Source organism: Vombatus ursinus, unplaced genomic scaffold (genome assembly GCF_900497805.2).
Source record: "Vombatus ursinus unplaced genomic scaffold, bare-nosed wombat genome assembly UNPS02015406.1, whole genome shotgun sequence".
NCBI lineage: Eukaryota > Metazoa > Chordata > Mammalia > Diprotodontia > Vombatidae > Vombatus > Vombatus ursinus.
In genome coordinates, this window is record NW_020955184.1 from 1,741,486 (window position 1) to 1,766,515 (window position 25,030).

The 25,030-nt window shown below is 37.2% G+C and overlaps 1 protein-coding gene across 1 annotated transcript in view; it reads left to right on the forward strand.

Moving 5' to 3' along the window:
• Positions 1–25,030, forward strand: part of SLC25A21 (solute carrier family 25 member 21) — a 704,781-nt gene that overhangs the window by 484,678 nt on the left and 195,073 nt on the right. Inside the window, exon 3 of the mRNA XM_027847443.1 lies at positions 20,834–20,917. Coding sequence (XP_027703244.1) covers positions 20,834–20,917 — 84 coding nt within the window. The remainder of the gene's footprint in view (positions 1–20,833; positions 20,918–25,030) is intronic.

Consider the following 25,030-nt stretch of genomic DNA (forward strand, 5'->3'; position numbering starts at 1 on the left):
TGCTTTTTTTTTTTTTTTTTGAGAATGAGATATAGGGATGTTCATATGCAGCAGGGAAGCAGCCAGTAGACAGGGAGAGATTGAAAATTAGTGAGTCGGGAATAATAGAGGAGGTAATTTGCTGAGGAAGATAGGATGGAATGGAATCACTTATGCATGTAAAGGGTTTGCCTTGGCATGGAGAAGGACCACTACTTGTGAGATGGAGGTGAAGAGGGAAATAGTGTAAGAAGGCATGTAAGTGATATGAGATAAAGAGAAGAGAATACTCTTGAAAATTGACCTCAAAATCTTCACTGAAACATGAAGCAATTTCTCAACTGAGAGTGGAGGTAGGTGAAGCAATAGAAGGTTTAAGGAATGATGAAAAGTTTTAGAAAGTGAATTTATTATAGAGGCTTAAAAGAATTGTCTTACTGCAGTGAATCCAGTTGAGATTATGTAACATTATTCATAATAGCCCTATTCAGCATGATAGGATTTTTTCCAGTTTAATTCAGTAAGACATGAGTAAGAGTGAAGGCAGCAGATGGTGGGAGTAAAACAAGTCTGGAGCTTGGCAGGGAAGTATTTGAAAGAATAGTGTAGAGTTGAAAAAGTTTACCAAAAGGTAGATTTAGGGTAGGGAAGAGAATGTAGTCAGTGAAAGTGTCTGGAAAAGAACTGAGGGTGGAGGGATTAGAAATGATGAGGAGGACAAAGAACAGAGTTTCAGGGTGGAGGGAAAAGATGAATGACAACAGATTATAATCAGATAGGAATTTCAGAGTTTATTAAAATGGAAGTGTGTTACTCTTGGTGGTGATGGCAAGGTTAAAGGCATGACCATCTCTGTATGTAGCTAAGATGGGGTAGAAGAGTAGGTCATGGCAAATGAGTACGTTGAAGAACTAGGATATAAGGGTGTTTGAGAGAAAATCAATATGTATGTTCAAGTGCCCTAATTTAAAGACAGGAGTAGGTGAGGAGAGAAAGGCAGTAAGCCAAGTAGTGAACTTCTGAGGAAAGGAGGGTATCTTGGAGTTTGGTAAAGAACAGTTACTAGAATCTTGACTGGGTGATAATCATAGATTGAATGAATCTCAAATGAGGACCAGTTACTGAGAGATAGTGATAAAGGGAAAGTCTAGACAAGGCAATAGAGAGTAAGGAGTATTCCAATTCACCCACCAGAATTCACTTTACCAGAAGTTTCAGTAAAAATGCAAAAAGTTATGTAAAGCATGGCCAGAGAAACTGTGTCATCAGGAGGGAGCCAGGTCTCAGTGAGAGCCAGAAGATGGAAGGGGTCAGGCAGATGCTATGTTGTGGAAACTGCATCCTGAACTATAAAATCCTAAGTAGCAATTCTGCATCTCCATTTTCTCCTTAGGTTTCCTCATGGAATCCTAAAATATTTGTATCTGTACAAAGGGAAAGTCTGTACGCAGGCTGTCTCTCATGCCTGGAATGTTCTCCTTCCTCATCTCTACCTCCTTAGTTTCTTGGTTTCCTTTAAGTTTCCCTCCTACAGGAAGTTTTTCTGCTCTGCCATAAATTTAGTGCCTTCCCTCTATTGATTATCTCCAATTTATCTTGTACATAGCTCGTTTGTATATAATTGTTTGTCTCCCTCATTAGGGATGTCTCCTTCATTAGACAGTGGGCTCCTGGAGAGCAAAGACTATCTTTTACCTTCCTTTGTAGCCCCAGCACTTAGCAAATCTTGTCACATAGTAGGGACTTTATGAATGTTTATTGACCAACTAATTCACTTATTTCTTTCCTTCTTTGGAGGAGGGAATAACAATATCACTAGTTTCCCCCGCATAACAAATAAGCATAGTCAGATACAAAGAAACCTACACATTTACCATGTACAAAAATATTCCATTCTGCACCCTGCATCCATCACCTCTCTGTTATGAGGTGGATAGCATGCATGCTTCATTGTTGGTCCTCTGGAGTCATCAGGTCATCGGGATGTTGATTAGAGTTCTTAAGTCTTTTCAAATAGTTTTTCTTTACAATGTTGCTGATACCACACGTTTTTCTGGTTCTGCTCACTTGACGCTGAATGAATTATAGTTTATCTTAACAGACCCTTTCATGATTTTTTAAGGCACAATAAAATATTATTAACTCATATATCATAATTTGTTTAGCCACTCATTTAGTTGGTTTCATGTTTATTATTAATCAAAATCCAAAATCTGAATGAAGATAGATTGTAGAGGAGAATGTAGGAAGATGTATCTAGGTGTAAACTCAAATTTCTTGATATTGAAAAAGAAAATTAAATTAAATTCAAATGTATATCTATATATGGTATATACATATATACATACACACATATATATGTATGTTCAAATAGAATTTCTGGTACTATGTCCTGATTTTAAAATAGTTTTAAATTGTAAAATGTACTTTATAAATGTGTGATTTGATTGAAAGATTGAAAGAATGGTTCAAAGTCATGCTCTTATTGTTTTTGTTTATATTAGCCTATTTTATATTTAGAGCCTTCTTTGAATTTGTATGATCCTTCTTAATTATGTAGTTATGTAAACAAGCAAACTTTATTTCTTGTGGCTTATTGTAATTAGTTTTGGCTTGTTATTTCTAGTGATCACTTGTCACTAGTTTATTATTTTGCAGGCTATACTAGTAAAATGTATTTAAGATTTATATTGTCAACATATCAATCTGTTCTTCCACAGAAATACATACAACTGGAGGAGCTAGTACCAGATAGAAAAAATGTCTCTTATCAAGATCCATTTTACAATATAAAGTGTTATGTGATATTTAAATACTGGAGACAGCATTTGTGTTATAATTTTGTCAGTTGTGCATGTAATCTATTTCATTGCACTAATAAGGGACACCTAAGTAAATGTTTATGTTAACACATTTGTTAGCTGGGGAAAAGATGACTCCTTCACTGGATATTTATTTTTTAACTTAAAATCTGACCTATAAAATGTATATCTTCACAATATCAGTATTTAAATTTCCTAGCACTTGTGTGAGGCAACTTCAATCAGAAATGCCTATGATCACAGGAAATTACTTAAAGCATAATCAAGCTATCTGTGCTGATCTTATGTTTCTGAAAGATAATATTCTTGAGGCTGTTGTCAAAACTCATTTAGAAATTACATTGCACAGAAGATTTCACTTGCTTTTGTTACCATGCCAAGATGTTGTTAACTTATCTATAATAACATCTAGACTGATTGAGCACTTGAGGTCACATATTTCCTTAATATGTAAGGTGTTTTACTAGTACATATTTCAAAACAGCAGAGGGAAATTCATAGGGCTTTTTAAAAAGTCAATTATCTTAAATGTTGTGCCAAGGAAGGCACAGTTAGTCCTACTTGTCTTATTAAAAAGGTAAAGACCTTTAAATGGATAGAATAAGCTGCAATTTTTACAGAAGGGTTGGTTTCTCTTTATTTTACAAATATTGTATTAGGTAAACCTCCATTAAAATCTAACTTTGGTGCCTAATTGTGACATGAAGTGATTCTGGTTTTCAAAAATGTGAGCAGTGTCTAGTCAAGCCAACAAGCATTTATTAAGCACTTTTAACATTAAAAATTTACTGTGCTTAGCACTCATGTCAAAGTTTTAGAAGGCCTTTCCAAACTGGAATGGCTTCAAATATGGGCCCAATTACAAAGCTGTGTTGCTCAACTGAGATCTAATCATTAAATTATGATCTTTACTGGAGGAGAGAAGAGCCAAATCCATGAAATAATGTGGTTTTTTTTTGAAATACTGAAGTAATTATTAGGAAAAATATTTATCCCTGTTTCAGGTCTGTGTCAAATGGCACAATATGTTACATGTAGAGCTTTCAGTGATGATAAGTGAACAAACCCTGGCTGGGCAATGTAGCATAGTGGAAAGAGTACCTGGCTCTGGAGTCATCCCATCTATATTCAAATCCCACTTCTAGTTTTTTTTTTTTTAGTTTGTGTGACTTTGGTCAAGTCACAGTCTCCTGGGGCCTTAATATCCTCATCTATGAAATGAAGGAGTTGGATTAGATAATCTCTGAATACATAGAAGACATTCTAGTTTTATGATCCTATATATGAAAAGGAATAGACATTCAAGTAAAATAGAAATGAAAAATGTTTGCTCAAAGACATTTATGCATTTCTTAGTGTTATTACTATTATGCTTTGCATAGATTATGAATTCTACCATCAAGAACCAGGTTGTAATTTAATCTGGATCAGTTGTGGGTACCAGGCTGTCTGCTTCAGTAGCACTGATGTGGTGACATTGACCCCTGAATTTTAATTATATCTAAAGGGACATTTAAAATGTGAATAACTTGCTACGTGTATAAGAAAAAAATCATTAAGCCCATTTGGCATGTGACTTAAAATTAGAAATAAATTATATTTGATAATTAGAAACATATGTAATATTTATTTCACCCTGCACAATATCTCACATAGTGGGGTTTAATAACCATTTACTTAATTGAATACCAAAGTATTAGGAGAATATATTTTCCACAGCACTTGATAATTAAACTGAAAGGGCAGTTCCTTCAAAATGAACTGATATTATGAATAGTCAACTTGTTCTACTTATCTTTTCCCCACATAGTGTTGTCCTATTTACAGGCCTCAGTCATTCTAGATGCAATCACCTTTAAGTTGTGATATCTATTATTTTCTCAAGCTGACAAGTTGGGCTTATTTTTTGGAAAGACAGGAGACACATAATATCTGGTACTTTTCTAAAGAGGTTCTTTCTGGGACCCGTCCCCAAAGTTGGTAGGGCAGACATACACTTTTATTATATAACTTCAAACATGTTTTTGCATATTTACTTTTATGTTAGCCATGCTCAGCCAACCAATAAAGTTGCTACTTAGAGAGTAGCAACATCTTATTTTCTTAAAGAATGCTCATTAAGATGAATTAAAATCTTTATTTAATCTTTCTGCAATTATCCCTTTGTGTTTGTCAATTTCAAACATAAAGATTATAAACTGCTGATTCATTAGAGGGCTTGTTAGGTCTTAACCTTATTAAGTGGTTATATGGCATTCCTATCGCCATTACTAAGAGATTTTCTTCCCATATAGCACTTTATTGGTAAACAGTTGTGTGTAGCTATTTTATTAGCATATTATCACTTTTTATTAGCATATAATGTAAGTTAAGATTCATCTACACAAAACAATAAATTTTGTACTGTAGGAGATATAGAGAAAACATTACTGTATATTGTACCTGGTAACAGAAAGATTTGCTCTTTGTTACTATGTCCTTCATATTTCTTATCCACCCCCTACTTGCCATTTTATTTGAGAGATAGCCATAAAAGAGTAATTATTTATCTGATAACCTTGCAATACAAATCAATTGTATCCTAGAAAATATAACTTATTGCTTTTATATGCTTAGTTTGTCTTGGCTTCCAAAATAATCCTGGCCTCCTCAAGTTCCAATTATCAAGTAGCTAATGGTTTTCGTTTGGGTAACCTGCTGTCACGTACTTCATAAGCAGGCCTGGTTTTATGAGTAAGTACAAAAGACAAACCCCTCTATGACATAATGTCAAGGGCTCCAGAAAGGGGCCTCTTTCCTGAAAACAAAATAACAAAACAACAAAACATCTTGCCATTTGCTTGTTGATGCCTAACATTCCTTTAATAGGCAACAAAAACTTTCATGCTACAATAATAATAATAATAATAGTAGTAGTAGTAGCTCAGGTTTATATAGTACTCTAAAGTTTATAAAATATATTCATTATCTCATGATCCACAGAAACACCTTGTGAGGTAGGTGATATTATTAGTTGCATTTTATAGATAAGGAATCTGGGACTTGCTGAGGTTAAGTATGAGGCAGAATTTTAGCCGAGGTCTTCTTGACTCCAGACTCAGTGCTATATCACTGAGGGTGCCTCTATAGCTAGAAATGAGATCTAAAATAAGAATTTAACTAATTTAGTAGTGACTGATAGTAGATCTTTTCCTGAAAGAAGTTTCAGTAGAGAGAGATGAAGAGAACATGAAAAGTGATAGTGTTATGGACAATCCTCCTGTGTGAAAAGAATAAGAACGTTCTTGCTAAGGGTATCTTTTGCCTCCTTTGCAATTTTGGGTCTAGCTGTTTCTGCCCTTGGATTTTTTAAGGACAAAAATGGATGATAAATGTGAAAGAGATTTGAAAATAAATGTACTACGTAAGTTGGAGAAATAGCATGATATAGATATAGATAGAAGTCAGAAAGACCCGGATTCAAATCCTAGCTCTGATTTAGAATTCTGCTCTGTGACTATGGACAAAAAACCTAAACGCTCTCTGATTAGTTATTTATCATGCTCACCCATCCTTTTGAGTTTCTGATAACAATAACCTGCAGACTCCTTTTGTGTCATGATATTTTGAAGTCCTAAGCATAGTGACTTTGTGTATTGCAAAGATTTACTTGAAATTCCCTTAATGTAATGTTTATCTAGACCATTCAATCGTGATAATATTCATGATGAAAATGCATAGTACCTAACTGGAGCTTGTGTGAGTGCAATCCAGTGCTAGAGCCTATTAGCGGAGCAAAAAACCATCACTGCTCTTTTGGAATTTAGCTCCCAAATTAGACAATGGCCAGATAAATATTAGTGCACATAAAATCAAGCCACATCTGTGAATATTTACAGTGTTATGAACTTTGGTGTTTGTGGTTATTGTGTTATGGAATAGGAATTATTTCCTGGAAGTAAGAAGTTAGGTAGGAAAATTGTATTGGCAGTTTGAGTACAATGAATGTATCACCAAGGAACAAGATGGTGGCATGTCAGGACCACATAAACCCACACTCTCCCAAACATGCCCAAGTAAATTAGTGTACCAGAAGAAACAATGGTAAAGAAAACCAAAGAAAGATAGCTATAAGTTCCTCTATCCAGTCTAGTACTCTACAAAAAGCATGCCAAAATCCTACAGAAGGAAAAATGTGTAAACAGTCCAAACCAACACTGGGAGACAAGGCATATAGTTTAGGGCCCAGAAACCCTCCATTAGGAGGCAAAGCCAGAACAATACCCAGGCAAGGCAGGATCCAGACAGCCCATGCTTTCACGGCATCAGGGGACAGGGCCAGGCCAGCACTCAGGCAGCTTGAATATGATCTAGCACTTGGGCTACCCATGCCCAACTGAGAATCAAGGCAGTTCAAAGCACAATCTATATCCATGCCACTATAGGACATTGGGACAGATCAGCACCCTTTCAGTCCACTCCTGAACAGTAGCAATAATAGCAGGAGAAAGAGCCAGGCAGAACTTGAGAAGAAAAACACCGAGGGTCTTGCAAGAGGCCTGTAGACACCACAATCAACATTTAATTCATACCAGTCAGGGTCATAGAAAGGGGCAGAATCAATTTTAAAATTGGGATTGTGCAAGGAGGAGAAAGAGAAGAGTCCAAAGCTAAAATCCATGTCAAGTCACCGGGAGGCTGAGTCCAAACCCAGAAATTCCTACAGGAGGTTTGCCTAGTCTTAGATACCATATTCAGGACCACGAGGGTCCTGCACATTCCATTTAAGAACATGCGAGGGAGCAGAAACTGAGCCTCTTTATCCTGAAAACTCTGGAACTCATACCTCATCAGTAAATTCTGCCCCTGGGGGCACTCCTTCTGATTGGAAGGCAGAGAGTACCTTCCAGAACTTCCATTTATGGAGGGCACCTAGGCCAGCCATCTCTTCATTTCCTACTCAGCTGCATTCTTCTGGATTTCTGCATCTTGACTTCATCCATTGTGTTTTCCTTCTTCTTCTTTCAGCATACTTTTGTGTGCTGTCCTTCTGCATTAGATTTCAGGCTCCTTGAGGGTGGGCACTGTGCCTCTTCTTTGTATGTATAGTCAAAGTAGTCAGCACAGTGGCTGGCACTTACTAGGTGCTTAATAAATGTTAATTGACTGACCCAAAGATAAAGCCCCAATTGAGAAACTAAGGCTGGAGATATGAGTAAACAAAAGAAGACACTGAACACAATGAAAAATTCTATCGATTGAGAGAAGCTTAAGAGATAAAACTAGAAAAAGAGATTAAGAGGCGGAGCCAAGATGGCAGAGTAAAGACAGGTACTGGTATAAACTCTCCCCTAAGCCCCTCCAAATAACCTTTAAAAAATGACTAAACAAATTTTGGAGCAGCAGAATCCACAACAAGATGGAGTGAAACAAATTTCCAGCCCAAGACAACTTGGAAGGTCAGCAGGAAAGATCTGTTGCACCAGGGTGAGAGAGTAGTACGGTCTAGTACAGGATACACTAGTGCAGACCACCACTCAGCAAACCAGGAGGAGGCCTCAGGGTGACTGAATCACTTGCCACAGTGGTGGTTTCCAGACCTCTTAGCCCACAGACAACAAAGTCAACTAGAAGATGAGCAGGAAAGGTCCATTGCACCTGGATGAGAGTAAAGTCCAGTGCGAACCATGCCAGCACAGCCTAGCCCCAGCAAACTAGGAGCAAGCCTTGGAAATGACTAAATCAGCAGTAGCAGTGGCAGCAGCAGTAGCTGCTTCAGGAGCTTTCAGGCCACAGATGATAAGGGAATCAAACAATTGGTCAGAAGGAGATTAGAGGGGTCTTCTTGCTAGCACTGAGTCAGGACTCTGTTGCTTTGTTCATATTTAGATATGGTGCCTGAGTGGCAGTCCCAGGGTGAGGAGGAGGACTAGCATAGCAGAGCTTGCAGCCACAGCAGAGGGAGGAACCCACTTCATAGTTCCAGGGCAGAAAAGAGTGCTTGTGATCTCTCACAGACCAGAGCACAGGCCAGAAGAGTAGTAAATACCTCTCCTTAGATCATACTATTTTGGAAGAAGTGAAAACTTACAGGTCCTTAAAAGTAACCCTGAAAACAGTTGCACAAACCCCCTGAAACTTAGGACAGTGCTCCCTCCACCTTGGAAGCAGAGCTCTACCTTAACAAAGACTTAAAAATCAAGTAATAAGCTGGGAAAATGAGCAAACAATGGAAAAAACTCTATTGAAAGTTACTATAGTGACAAGGAAGATCAAAACACACACTCAGAAGAAGACAACAAAGTCAAAAGTCCTACATTCAAAGCCTCCAAGAAAAATATGAATCGGTCTTAGGCCATGGAAGAGCTCAAAAAGGATTTTGAAAATCAAGTAAGAGAAGTAGAGGAAAAATTGGAAAGAGAAATGAGAGCGATGCAAGAAAATCATGAAAAAACAAGTCAACAGCTTGAAAAGGAGACACAAAAATACTAAAGAAAATACACCTTAAAAAAACAGACTAGAACTAGGTCAAATAGTAAAAGAGCTCCAAAAAGCCAATGAGGAGAAGAATGCCTTACAAAGCAGTATTGGCCAAATGGAAAAGGAGGTCCAAAATCTCACTGAAGAAAATAATTCCTTGAAAATTAAAATGGAGTAAATGGAAGCTAATGATTTAGGAGAAATCAAGAAATGATAAAAACAAAACCAAAATAGTAGACAAGGTAAAATATCTCACTGGAAAAACAACTGACCTGGAAAACAGATCTAGGAGACATAATTTAAAAATTATTGGACTACCTGAAAGCCTCAAAAAAAAATAAGCCTAGACATCATCTTTCAAGAAATTATCAAGGAGAACTGCCCTGACATTCTAGAACCAGAAGATAAAATAGAAATTGAAATAATCCACAGATCACCTCCTGAAAGAGATCCCAAAATGAAAACTGCCAGGAATGTTATAGACAAATTCCAGAGTTCCCAGGTAAAGGACAAAACATTGCAAGAAGTCAGAAAGAAACAATTCAAGTATGGTGGAGCCACAGTCAGGATGACATAAGATTTATCAGCTTCTACATTAAAGGGCCTAGAATATTCTGGAGGGCAAAGGAGCTAGAATTACAACCAAAAATCACCTTCCCAGCAAAACAGTATAATCCTTGAGGGGAAAATGGATATTCAATGAGATAGAGGACTTTTAAGCATTCTTGATGAAAAGGCCAGAGCTGAATAGAAAATCTGACTTTAAAATACAAACCTCAAGAGAAGCATAAAAAGGTAAACACAACATGGAAATCATAAGAGGCTTTATAAGTTTAAACTCTACTTTCCTACATGGGAAGATGATATTTGTAACTCACAAGACCTTTCTCACTATTAGGGTAGTTAGAAGGAACACATATAGACAAAGGGCAGAGGTGTGAGTTGAATATGAAGTGATGATATCTGAAAAATAAAGGGATGAGAGAGGATTGTACTGGAAGAAAGAGAAAGGGAGAGTTAGAATGGGGCAAATTATCTCACATAAAAATGGCAAGAAAAGCTTTTCCATTGGACGGGAAGAGGGAGATTAGAGGGAGTGAGTGAATACTTTCATCAGAATTGGCTCAAAGAGAGAATAACATACACACTCAATTGGTTATAGAAATCTATCTTACTTACCCTACAGGAAAGTAGGAGGGGAAGGGGATAAGAGAAGGGTGTGGTGGGTGATAGAAGGGAGGGTATTTTTGGGGAGGGGGTAGTCACAAGCAAAACACTTTTGAGGAGGGACAGGGTGAAAGGAGAGAGAGAATAGAATAAACGGGGTGGAGGGACTAGGATGGAGGGAAGTGCAGTTAGCAGCAGTAACTGTGAAAAAAAAATTGAAGCAAGTTTCTCTGATAAAGGCCTTATTTCTCAAGTATATAGAGAACTGAGTCGAATTTATAGAAATAAGAGTAGTTCCTCAATTCATAAGAGATCAGAAGATATGATCAGTTTTCAAATGAAGTAATCAAAGCTATCTATAGCCATATGGAAAAATGCTCTGACTTACTATTGATTGGAGAAATACAAATTAAAACAATTCTGAGGTACTACCTCATACCTATTATGTTGGCTAATAGGAAAGAATAGGTAAATGACAAATGTTGGAGAGAATGTGGGAAAAATGAGACATTAATGCACAGTTGGTAAAGTTGTGAAATGATTCAACCATTCTGTAAAGCAATTTGGAACTATGCCCAAAGGGCTATAAAACCATGCATATCTAGCAACACTACTTCTAAGTCTGTATCCCAAAAGAGATAAAAAACAAAAAGGAAAAGGACCTATGTGTACAAAAATATTTATAGCAGGTCTTTTGTGGGAGTAAAGAATTAGAATTTGAGGAGATAGAATGGCTGAACAAATTGTGGTATGTGATTATGATGGAATACTATTGTACCATAGTACAATATGGAAATGATGAGCACGATGCTCTCAGAAAAACCTGGAAAGACTTGCATGAATTGATGCAAAGTGAAATGTACTTTGTGCGAAGTAATGGCGGTATTGTAAGATGATCAGTTGTGAATGATTTAGCTATTCTCACAATACAATGATCCAAGACAACTCTGAAGGACTTAGAATGAAAAATGCTATTCATCTCCAGAGAAAAAACTGATGGTAACTGAATATAGATTGAAGCATACTTTTTTAAAATTTTCTTTATTTTTCTTGAGTTTTTTTTTGTCTATGTTTTCTTTCACTACATGACTATTACGAATATGTTTTGCATGACTACACATGTATAAACTATATGTAATTGCTTGCCTTCTCAATGGGAGGGTGCATGTAGGGCAGGAGGAAAAGAGAGAATTTGGAACTCAAAGTTATAAAAATGAATGTTAAAAATTCTTTTTACTTGTAAGTGGGGAAAAATAAAATACTAAATAAAAGCTTTAAAAAAAGAAAAATAAAGAAATCAGAAACTATGGAAGAGTAACTGGTTGTCAGAAAGAAAAAGAGTTTCGAACATATCAAATTTGATGTAATAGTCAGTCATATTGCTCAGCAGTTAGGAATATGGAACAAAGGTTCAAGAAAAGAGAGGTCAGGGCTGGATAGGTAGTCAATTGTTTAGTGGTGAAAGCAGAAGTCTTGATTATAAATAAAATATTGGCAGGCATATAACAAAAAAATATGACATAAAGTCAAGGACTGAGTATCCCCATCTTCAGGAACTGGAAAGAGGAAACAGGTACAATGAAGGAAAGAGCAAAAGAATCAGAACTTTATAGTGTGTCTCAGAAGCCAAGGGGAAAAATAACATGCTTAACAGTTCTGAGTGCTACTGAATAACAGGAAAATAATTAATAGATACATTATATCTTTTTTTTGCCAGGTTCTTTTTTATTTTTTTTTTATTTTTGACATGTGTTTTTAAAACTTTGGGTTACAAATTTTCTCCCTTTCTCCCTCCCCACCCACCCTCATTGAAAAGGCAAGCATCTCAATACAGGTTATAGATGTGTACTCACGCAAAACACTTCCACAGTAGTTCTGTCATTAAAAACTAAGTATATTTCCCTTCATCCTATCCTACCCCCCATTTATTCTATTCTCTCTTTTGACCCTGTCCTTCCTCAGAAGGGTTTGCTTTTGATTATCCCCTCTCCCAATCTGCCCTCCCCTCTATCAACCCCCTGCTCTCTTGTCCCCTTCCCCCCTTATTAATATTACAATAGGGTAAGATAGATTTCCATACCCTATTGTGTATGCCATTTCCTCCTTAAGCCAAATCCTATGAGAATAAGATTCACTCATTCCCTCTCACCTTCCCCCTTTTCCCCTCCACTGTAAAAGCCTTTTCTTGTCTGTTTCATGTGAGATAATTTACCCCATTCTACTTCTCCCTTTCTCTTTCTCCCACCCCTTAATTTTCTTTTCCAGATATCACCCCTTCATCTTCAACTCACCCTGTACCCTCTATCTATCTATCTATACATACATATAATTTTTTCCCTCCCATTACCCTAATACTGACAAATGTTTCATGAGTTACAAATATCATCTTTCCATGCAGGAATGTAAACAGATCAACCTTAATAAGTCTCTTATGATTTCACTTTCCTGTTTACCTCTTCAGTGTTTCACTTGAGTCTTGTATTTGAAAGTCAAATTTTCTATTCAGTTCTGGTCTTTTCCCCAGGAATGCTTGAAAGTACCCTATTTCATTGAATGACCATTTTTACCCTGAAGGATTATACTCAGTTTTGCTGGGTAGGTGATTCTTGGTTGCAGTCCTATCTCCTTTGCCCTCTGGAATATCATACTCCATGCCCTCCAGACCCTTAATGTGGAAGCTGCTAAATCTTGTGTTATCCTGATTGTGTTTCCACAATACTTGAATTGCTTCTTTCTGGCTGCTTGCAATATTTGCTCCTTGACCTGAGAATTCTGGAATTTGTCTACTATGTTCCTAGGAGTTTTCCTTTGGGGATTTCTGTCAGGAGGTGATTGGTGGATTCTTTCAATTTCTATTTTGCCCTCTGGTTCTAAAATCTCAGGGCAGTTTTCCTTGATAATTTCTTGAAAGATGATGTCTAGGCTCTTTTTTTTTTCTCATGGCTTTCAGATACTCCAGTAATTTTTAAGTTCTCTCTCCTGGATGTATTTTCCAGGTCAGTTGTTTTTCCAATGAGATATTTTACATTCTCTTCTATTTTTTCATTCTTTTAGATTAGTGTTACAGTGCCTTGATTTCTCAAATTGTCACTAGCTTCCAATTTCTCCATTCTAATTTTTAAGGAAGTATTTTCTTCAGTAAGCTTTCGGACTTCCTTTTTCATTTGGCCAATTTTGGTTTTTAGGGCATTCCTCATTGGCTTTTTTGACCTTTTTTGCCATTTGGGTTAGGCTATTTTTTAAGGTGTTATTTTCTTCAGTATTTTTTTTGGGTCTCCTTTAGCATCACTCTCAGTGTTTCCTCTACTTCTCTTACTGGCTTCTCAAAATCCTTTTTGAGCTCTTCCATAGCCTAGGACCAATTCATATTTTTCTTGGAGGCTTTGGATGTAGGAGCTTTGGCTTCATTGTCTTCTTCTGGTTGTATGTTTTGATCTTCTTTGTCACCAAAGTAAGACAATATAGTCTGACTCTGTGTGCTGCTTGCTCATGATCCTGGCCAATTACTTGAGTTATAAACTCTTTGTTAAGGTAGGGGTCTATTTCCAGTGTGGAGAATGTACTGTCCCAAGCTTCAGGGATTTTGTGCAGCTGTTTTCAGAGATACTTCTAGGGACCTGTAAATGTTCAGTTCTTCCCAGGAGCTGTGATCAAGGGCGAGGTGTTTATTCCTTTCCTGTTCTGTGTTCTGCTCTATGAGTGATCACAAGCACACTTTTCTGTCTTGGAACTGTGAGGATTTCCCCTCCACAGCCACTACAAGCTCCACCATGCCAGCATTCCCCCTCACCCCAGGACCACCACCCAGAACTGTGACCCAGATCCAAGCACATGCAAAGCAAGAGAATCCTGCACCGGCAGAGAGATCCCTGCAATCCGCCTCTGATCAGCCACTCGATTCCCCCTCAGTCTGTGGGCTGGAAGCTCAGGAGGCAGCCGCTGCCCCAAGGTCAAGCTTGGGGAATGGGGCTAGAACCCCACTATGCTTCTCTCTCGCCACTGCAAAAACAGACTTTTCCCGCTGACCTTCTAAGTTGTCTTTGGCCTTCATGGGTTGAGAAGTCTGGAAACCACCACAGCTGCCTGAGATTCAGTCCTCTGAGGCCTGCTCCAGGTTCACTGTGGCCTGTGCACCCATGCCAAACTGTGTTCCTCTTCCTGCCTGGCACAATATACCTTTCTGATGAACCATCCTGACTTTCTTTGGCTGGAAATTTGTTTCACTGTCTTTTTGTGGATTCTACTGCTTTAGAATTTGTTTAGAGCCATTTTTTATAGGTATTTGGAGAGGTTTGGGGAAGAGTTCAAGCAAGTCACTGCTTTTACTCTACCATCTTGGCTCTGACCTCAGATACATTGTGTCTTTAAGGAGTACAAAGCACTTTCATTACTACAACCTTGTGAGTTAGGTAATAAAAGTTTTTACCTCAATCCACAAGTATTTATTTAGCACCTACTTTGCTCCAAGAAATGTGCTAGGTATTCAGAATACAAAGACTCCCCACTTCACCCCCAGCCAAATAAAATAAAATTAAATAATCCCTGATCTAAGAAAAAAAAAAAAGCTCGGAGATGTCAAGCAACTTGCCTACAGTTGTGTAACTACTAAGTGTCTGAGTTAGCATTCAAACTCAGGTCTTCTGACTTCAAATTCTATACTTTTGCAAGTACACAGTGTTGAGTATGTGGCATTAGAAAAAAGTCTTTGAATTTAACAATTAGAAGTTCATTGCTAATAATATGATTTTCTTCCAAACTAATTTTTTAAAATTTTAATTTGAACACTAAGACCTTGTTTACAAAGCATCTTGATAATCCATTTTTACTTTATGCTGTAGGTTAAATTGCCTTCTCTGAAAACAACATAATAAATTATCTTCATATGTAAAAAAGAGATTAACTCCACAACAAAGAGCTTTTAAAGTGGAAGGGAAGGTGGGGGTGGTGGGGTGGGCAATGCTTGAACCTCACTCTCATTGAAATTACTTCAGAGAGGAAAGAATGAATGTGTGTGTATGTGTGTGTGTGTGTGTACTTTTAGTTGGATATAGAAATCTATCTTACCCTGTAGGGAACTAAGAAGGGAAGGGGATAAGAGAAATGAAAGGGGGGATGATGAAAAGGAGGCAGTGCACAGAAGCAAAAGAGACTTTAGAGGAAAGACAAGATAAAAAAGAGAGAAAGAAGGATAAACAGAAGAAAATAGGATGGAGAGAAATACATAGTAACATAACTGTAAATGTGAAAAGGATGAGCTCACTTATTAAATGGAAGCAGATAACAGAATGGATTAGAAACCAAAATCTAACAATATGCTCTTTGTAAGACAAACACTTGAAATAGAAACACACACAGATTTAAAATAAAGGGCTGGAGCAGAATCCATTATGTTTCAGCTGAAATAAAGACAGAAGTAACAATCACAATCTCAAACAAAGCAAAAGCAAAAATATACCTAATTAAGATAGATAATCAAGGAAACCACACTTTGCTAAAAGGCACCATAGACTGTGAAGTAATATGTAAAACAAATTTACAAGTTTTTTTGATAAAGGTCTCATTTCTCAAATATATAAGGAATTGAGTCAAATTTATAAAAATAAGAGCCATTCCCCCAATTGATAAATGGTCAAAGAATATGAACAGATAGTTTTTAGAAGAAAAAAATCAAAATTATATCTATAGGAAAAATGCCCCAAGTCACTATTGATTAGAGAAATCCAAAAGAAAACAACTCTGAGATATCACCTCACAGTTATAAAAAATGACAAATGCTGGAGGGGATGAGGAAAAATAATTACACTGATGCACTAGGAGTTGTAAACTGATCCAGCCATGCTAGAGAAAAATTTAGAACCGTCATCAAATGGCTATAAAACTATACCTACTCTTTGACACAGCAATACCATCACTAGATCTGTATTTTTTTTAGGCAACTGGGGTTAAGTGACTTGCTCAGGGTTACACAGCTAGTAAGTGTCAAGTGTTTGGTCTGAGGTTGGATTTGAACCCAGGTCCTCCTGACTCCAAGGCCGATGCTCTATCCACTGTGCCACCTAGCTGCCCCCATCACTAGGTCTGTAACCTAAAGATAACAAAGGAAAAGGAAAAAGACCTATCTGTACAAAATTATTTATAACAGCTCCGTTTGTGGTGGCAAAGAATTGGAAATTGGGGTTGCTTATCAGTTGGGAAATGACTGAACAAGTTGTGGTATATGATGGTGATGGAATGCTATTGTGCTATACGAAATGATGAAGGAGGAGTTCAGAAAAAATATGGCAACACTTATATGAACCATTGCAAAGTAAAGTGAGGAGAACTGGAATATCATCATGCACATAACAGCAATGTTGCAGTGATTATCAACTGTGAAAGACTTGGCTATTTTGATCTATACAGTGATACAAGATAATGCCAAAGGACTCATGATGATATAATGCTATCCACCTCCAGAAAGAGAAGTTATCAGCTCTGAGTACAAATTGAAGTATAATTTTCTCATTCCTTTATTTTATTTTACTTTTTTGTGATATGGCTAATATAGAAATGTTTTGCAAGATTTCACAAGTCTAATTGATGTCATATTGCCTGCCCTCTCAATAAATGAGGGAGGGGTAGGAGGGAGGGAGAGAATTTGGAACTCAAAATTTAAAAAGAAAAGAATATTTAAAATATGTAAATAGACCTGAAGAGACTTCCAAGAGCCACAATGATGGAGTAGGCAGTAAATTAGCATAACTCTCCCATATTCACCTCCAAACAACCACAAAATAGTGCCCCTAGACAAACCCTGGAACAGTAGAACAGTGAAGAGATGAGGTGAAACAATCTTTTAGTTCAAGAAACCCAGAAGATTCACAGGAAAGGTTTGTCTCACTGGGGTAAAAGGGGAGCACAATCCAGGACAGGAAGCATCCCAGTAAACAACAGCAAGCCCCACCCCAGCATACCAGTGGGAAAACCTGACCCCACTATGGTGGAGCAAGCAAATACCAACATCAGGACCCTGCACCATGCCTTAGCCTAAGCCATAGGCAACTGGTCAGCCTCCAGCTGTCAGATCTTCATATGCTTCAGCGTAGCTCTGTACAAACAGGCAGCTTCCAGTAGTCAGACTTCCACGTTCTTCACTGTAGTCCCAGGTAAACACAGAAATACCCCACCAGTCTCAGCACACTCTAGACACTAGCACTAGGATCCTGGCTCAGCACCAGGTAAGCTGTCAGAACCCGATGGTCCCCAGCAGTACCAACCACCCCCAACACCACACCTTCAGCACAGCACCAGACACAGGGGTCACCCATGGGCCTGTTGCCCTGTTGCCCAGACTCTTGTCTTTGATTACATTAAATTAAAAAGCTTTTGTAAACCAGTGTAAAACCAGTGCAACCAAGATTAGAAGGAAAACAGAAAGATGAGCAAGTATCTCTGATAAAGGCCCCATTTCTCAAATATATAGAGAACTGAGTCAAATTTATAAGAATACAAGTTGTTCCCCAATTGATAAATGGTCAAAGGATATGAACAGGCAATTTTCAGATGAAGAAATCAAAATTATCTATAGGCATATTAAGAAGTGCTCTAAATCACTTTTGATTAGAAAAATGAAAATTAAAACAACTGTGAGGTACCACCTCACATCTGTCAAATTGGCTAACATGACAAAAAAGGAAAATAATAAATGTTGGAGAGGATGTAGGAAAATTGGGACACTGATGCACTGGTGGTGGAGTTGTGAACTGATCCAACCATTCTGGAGAGCAATTTGAAACTGTGTCCAAAGGGCAACCAAACTGCCCAAACCTTTGATTCAGTATTACCACTACTAGGTCTTTATCCAAAAGAAATCATAAAAAAGAAAAGGACTTACATGTGCAAAAATATTTATAGCAGCCCCTTTCATGGTGGCAAAATATTGGAAACTGAGAGGATGCCCATCAATTGGGGAATGGCTGAACACGATGTGGTATATGAATGTAGTGGAATACTGTTAGCAATAAGAAATGATGAGCAGGCAGACTTCAGAAAAACCTGGAAAGAATTGTACAAACTGATGCAAAGTGAAATGAACAGAACCAGGAAAACATTATATCCAGTATGAGCAGCATTGTGTGATGATCAACTGTGAATAACTCAGCTCTTCTCAGAAGCACAATGATCCAAGACAAGTACAGTAGATTCAGGAAGGAAAAAACTACCAACATCCTGATAAGGAACTGACGGACTTTGAATGCAGATCGAAGCATACTTTTTTTTTTTACTTACTTTATCCTTTTTTTGTGTTTTTATTCCTTTTGCTCTGTTTCTTCTTTCACACCTGTGATTAATATGGAAATATGTTTTACATGATAGCACATGTATAACCTATGTCAAACTGCCTACCATTTTAGGAAGAAAGGAGGGGAAGGAGGGAGAAAAATTTGGAACTCAAAAATACTGTAAAAATGAATGCTGAAGATTGTCTTGACGTAATTGGGAAAAATAAAATGACATCTTAAAATAAATAATAATTATTTTTAAGAGATCATTGGTAATTTTGAAGATAGCCGTTTCAGTTGAATTATGAAGTTAAATGCCAGATTACAGAGTTCAAAAGAGAATGAGAGTAAAGGAAGTGGAGAGATGAATTATATATGACTTTCTCAAGGAGTTTATCCACAAAAAGAAAGAGAAATATAGGACAATAGCTAGTGGTGATGGGTCAGATCAAGTGTAATCCCTCAATAGTCAAAAAAGCTTTCCCTATCTTTTCCAGTAGAGGGTTCTACCTTCCCCTGAAAACTACACCAGCAAAAGGATAAATTTGGGATGCATTGGACTCAGTATGGAACCTGCTATACTGATCACTCTTTCTCTTTTGGGCTCTGCATGGCTGTAAATATAATTAAGAAGTATAAGACCTTAGTCTGAAATATTCCAAAGAGAGTGCCATCATCCAAAGCTGCTTTACTGGAGCATTGTAAGCAGCAACAAAACTTTGGTGCTAATATGAACAGACTTCTTTTTAAGAAGAGGAGCAGAAGAGTATAGCAACATCCTGATGAAGAATATCTTCACCCAGTATGCACCGACCCAAATAATCAGAAACTAGAAGTCTTTTGTGGTGTCCAAAGTGTTTTGAGAAAAGTATTTGTTAGGTTAGGTCCCTGAGAGGACACTTTATGTTCACTGTTGAGATCCTGAAAGCAAGCTAATCAAGGAAGTGTTTAACCTGGCAGGAAGCAACTAAACCAATTATCCTGAAGGAGACCTTGATGCTCTGCTGAATATTTGAAAAAAAACCCAAAAACCTGAGGTCTAAGCAGAAGGTTTAACAGAGTCAGTATTATGGCTCTTCTAAAGCATGTCTTAATGCCATTAAGGATGATGTTGAATATTTTTCTCAAAATTGCAGAATCCTAGAATTTTAGAGTTAGAAGAGATTTCAGTCCAATTCATACCCCAAAGAAATCTCTGCTACAATTTACCTGATAAGATATTATCTGGCCTCTTGAAGCCAATCAGTGAGTTTGAACCTAACATCTCTAATTCTCTTTTTCTAAATTTTATTTATTTGTTTTTAGTTTTTAACATTCACTTCTGTAAGATTTTGAGTTCTAAATTTTCTCCCCCTCTTTCTGTTCCTCCCTCCCCAAGACAGCATACAATCTGATATAAGCTATATATGTACAATCATATTAAACATATGTTCACATTAGTCATCCAACACCTTTAATTCTAAGTAGTTTTTCTTGTTATTATACCAAAATTTACCACTTCATAAATTCTACTCTTTGCTTTTGCTCTAATCCCTCTGGAGATCATCTATCTTGCTCTGTATCTCACCACCATGATGCAAACTCAACTCCTTCCCATCTCCCTCAGCCTTCTCTCCCCTCTGATTGGAAAGCTGGAGGGAGGAGCACTAAACTCCCAAAGCTGTCCTTTATAGAAGGCAGCATTTGGACTTTGCAGTTCACTCCACTTTGCATCTGCAGCTGCCTCCATGCCAGGTACAACCTCCCCTTTCCAGCTTCCTTTTGTGCGTTGTCTTCACCTGTTAGATTGTAAACTCCTTGAGGACAGGGGCTATCTTTCTTTTTCTTATTTTTATCTCCAGCACTTAGCACAGTGCCTCACACAAAGTAGGCACTAAATAAATGTTTATTAAATTTATTGAAAATCAGTTAAACAATGTTCTTTCTTTAATCGGCACTATGTCTCAGCCTAATATTATAATTTAGGATATGAAAATAGGAGAAAAGATTGGAGAAAGAAATATAATTGTAGCAAAAGACAAAATAAGGATAATCTAATTATCTTAAAAACTGAATTCCTTAGCACTCTGAAATTTGCAAAGGCCATTTAGTGTAACATTAAACTGTAAATTTATGGGTGTTTTTGCTGTTATTTTTGCTTTCTAGGTTCCAGATTCAGAGAGGGACAACTGATTCAAACCACTATAAGAGCTTGGGAGATAGTTTTCTCAAAATTTACCATACAGAAAGGTATGTATGTATGTATGTATGTATGTATGTATGTATGTATGTGTATGTATGTATGTATGTATGTATGTATATGTATGTATAATATAAATATTGACTTTGAAATATATGTGTATACATGTGAATATGTTGTTGTTCAGTAATTATTTAGTCACATCCAACTCTTCCTGATCCCATTTGGGGTTTTCTTGGCAAAGGTATTAGAATAGTTTGCCATTTTGTTCTCCAGCTTATTTTACAAGTGAGGAAACTGAGGCAAACAGGGTTAAGTGGCTTGCCTAAGGTCACACAGATGATCCATAAATATCATTCCCAGAGCAAGAATGACACGAATCACATATGCTAAATGGTTTGGTTGTTTCTATTCTTTATTTGGGGTATCTAGGAGACAGAGGACTAGGCCTGGAGTCAGGAAGACCTTAGTTCAAATTCAGCTTCAGATACTTACTAAGTTGTGTGACCCTGGGCAACTAGCTACCTTAACCTCTATTCCCCTTAGTTTCCTCATATTAAAAAGAAGTATAATAATAACACCTACGTCCAAGGGTTGTCATGAAGATCAAATGCAATAATAGTTGTAAAGTACTTAGCATAGCGCCCGTCACATAGTAAGCACTATATAAATATCAATTTATTATTATTATTATTATTTTTAATTTCCCAAATGATCCCAGTTCATGTTTTTACTCAACACAGACTTCCAAAATATTTTAGATGTATTTTCAGAAACTCTTTTCATAGGGACAGCTTGGTACAATAGAAATTACCCCTCACTGGGAATCAAGACACTGGATTTCTGGTCTAGATGCGAGCATTAGTTAATTGTGGGATCTTGGACAAGTTACATGAACTTGAGTTTTAAGTGCTTTACTTTCCTCGTGTGTAAAACGAGGAGGGTTGGATTAGATGGCCTTCACATTTGCTTTCAGTTCTAATGTTCTATGATTCTAATAGAATGGATTGAAACCAATAATAAAAAAAAAAGAACAAACAAACTATGGAATGTTAGTAGGTGCGTAGATTCAGTCTGGTTCTCAGGCCTGTGGGGCAGAAGTCAGACTCCTGTAAACATTAACAGGAAGCTGGGATGCATAAGTGCATAAATATTGTGTTAACTAAATGCAAAATGTGAAAAAGATATTGGAAAATGTTTTTGTGTATTGGGATCTATACGCCTCAATAGTCAACTCACTGGAACATATGGAGTCTTGCTGACCTGATGAATTTTGCACTGAACTTACTACCAAGGAATGACTTAGTTATCATGCCAGAGGCATTTATTGTAGCACTTCCCATTTAACGTGGGAATTTTTTTGAAATTTATTTTGGAACAAAAGTTTGAACAAATGTTTTAAAAAGGGGAATTCATGCTTTCCTTCATTCATTGACATACTGTGTATGTCACTGTACTTGTGTATGTATGTACTTATGCATGCACTGTACTTCATTAATCCCTATGTCTATCATTCCCCAAAGATTTGTTGCCTTTTTTATCTGTAGTATAACTTTAGTGCCTTGAACTTTGGGTCTGCTTTATGGATAGGTAACCATTTTATAGTATGATACCTCCCTTACTATCTATCAAATTTCATAATTAGGGATTCATTCCTATCGTTTAAATCCTTACCTTTGAATAAAATGTAGATATCTCTCCAAAAGAGGAAACATTAAACCTTACTAGCCAGTGATATTTTAGTATGAATAGATTTATCTAGAAAGGTCTTTTAGATGGGGGTCATTAGGGCACTATTATTTTGGAAGCAAGAAGATAGGAAGGAGGAAGTATAAAAAAGGCCAGGAAAATGAGAAGTTGGGGCAGGCCACTGACAAAACTTCACTTATTTCTCAGTTTTGCTTCGAGTTAGTGCTAAATACACCATAAAAAGCCTCAAAAGATCTGAAAGATTTAATAATCACCTATAGTACTAAATATTTTTTCAACAAGTCTGAGATTTAGGCTGAATGTAGATATATTTGGAGTATTATCTTAGTTTAACATTTGAGGAAGGACATTAATAAATTAGAAAACATAGATAGAAATCTGTTGATAATGAAAGTGGAACATCCAGGGAATTAGTTTATCCACAAGGATTTAAGCTCCTGCTGTGTGATAGGCACTGAAAAAAAAACAACAACAAGCAAACATTGTTTACATAAAGACAAGGAATGGAACATTCCTTGTATTCAAGAGATTATGTTCTATTGGAGGGTATAACATGCATGTAGAAAATATATACAAAGTGACATAACAAGAATGATATAACATGTTTTTCTTTCTTTTCAAATTAGTACCTTTTTTATCTTGTGATTTCTTTTGATGTGGCACATATGGATTTTGGATTTATTACACCAGTCTCAACTTTCACTAGCAGAAAGGGTCCCAAGAGCACAGCTGCTAGGTTTCTGAGGGTTCTTGAATTCAGCCTGAGGTTCTAGAAAGTATTGGTCAAATTCTGTATAACTCAAAAGCCCCCACCAGTATGCTTCCCACCAAATCAATTAGATAATGGGACAATATGCTTTTATAAAGAAGTATTTTCTAAGGTGTTATAGTAATAGTTGGTACAAAAATTCCAAAAGTCTCTAATGCACTCTCCCACAAGTACACACAGAGTCCAGGGGAAAATAGGCTCAAGTTCAGAGCACATATTGCCAAGAGGTAATGTGCAGCTCCTGGAAGTGCTTTTGTTTTAGTCCTCAAGATGTCCATCTTAGTTATAGTGTTGTTTTTCTGCTAAGCTCTTTGAAGAGCCTTGAATCTGCTTTGTTTTTCTCAACCAGTCTCTTCTTGGTTCCCAATGCAGACACTGTTGCGGTTATTCAGTTCATATGCTGGTATGAAAATGAGAAGTCCAAAATTCTCTAGACCCCCCATGAAGTACAAAAAGTACTTTGATAGTCAAAGTGGGGGGCAGAAGGAGAGCAGGCCCAGGATAAGACTGAAGTTCTCTTCCTCTTCCCCACCATAAATTTCTTTTTTTAATATGGGGCTCTCTTTTTTTTCTATCACCAGACACAAATCTCTCTAGCCCGAATTGACTCAATATTTTATAGATGACCCACAGGACAGGAACAAAATTCTTCAGGCAATCCAAAATACACTTCCTATACAACATGACTCCAGTTCATCAAGGACTCTCCCCACCCTCCCACCTCCTCACAGTAAAGTCTTTGATTAATATGTGTCCTTACTGGGTTAAGATATTAGAGGAATTATGTAAGATACATTCAGTTGACCCCTACTTTTACACTCATTGTTGTTGTTCAGTTGTTTCAGCCACGTGTAACCCTTTGTGACCTCATTTGGGGTTTTCTTTGCAAAGATACAGGAGTAGTTTGCCATTTCCTTCTCTAGCTCATTTTACAGATGAGGAAACTGAGGTAAACAGAGTTAAGTGACTTTGTCCAGGGTCACATAGCTAGTAAGTGTCTGAGGCCAGATTTGAACCCAGGGAGATGTCTTCCTGATTCTAAGCCCAGTACTCTTATCTACTGTGCCACCTAGCAGCCCTATGTTGTTGTTTCATTTTCAATTGTGTCTAACTCTTTTGACCCCATTTGGGGTTTTCTTGGCAGAAATACTGGAGTGGGTTGCCATTTCCTTCTCCAGCTCATTTTACATATGGGGAACTGAGGCAAACAGGGTTAATTGACTTGCCCAGGGTCACACAATTAATAAGCGTCTGAGGCCAGGCAAAATACAGATTTAAATGCCTTTTCTAGATAGCTGGAAGTCTACATCAGGGATTAGGGTTAAAGTTTGAGTTTGGGCCCAGGTTAGTCTTGGGTTAGTTAAGTAGTGTTGGATTAGAACTCAGAAAGATCTGAGTTTGAATCATGCCTTAAACAATTACTAGTTGTAATTGTACTAGGGGAAATTTATTTCGTGTCTCTAAGCCTCAGTTTCTTCCTCAGTTAAATGAGATAGCACTTATGTACTGTTATAGCACTTATAATAACAGTGTTGTGAACATCACAACTTGCATATATAGTAGCCATTGTCATTATTAACCTCCACAAAGCTGAAACAGCCTCTGTGAGCTGAAAACAACCAACAGACACTTCTCACATACAGTGAAAATACCTGACCAGAGAACATGAATGGAGGGGTACATA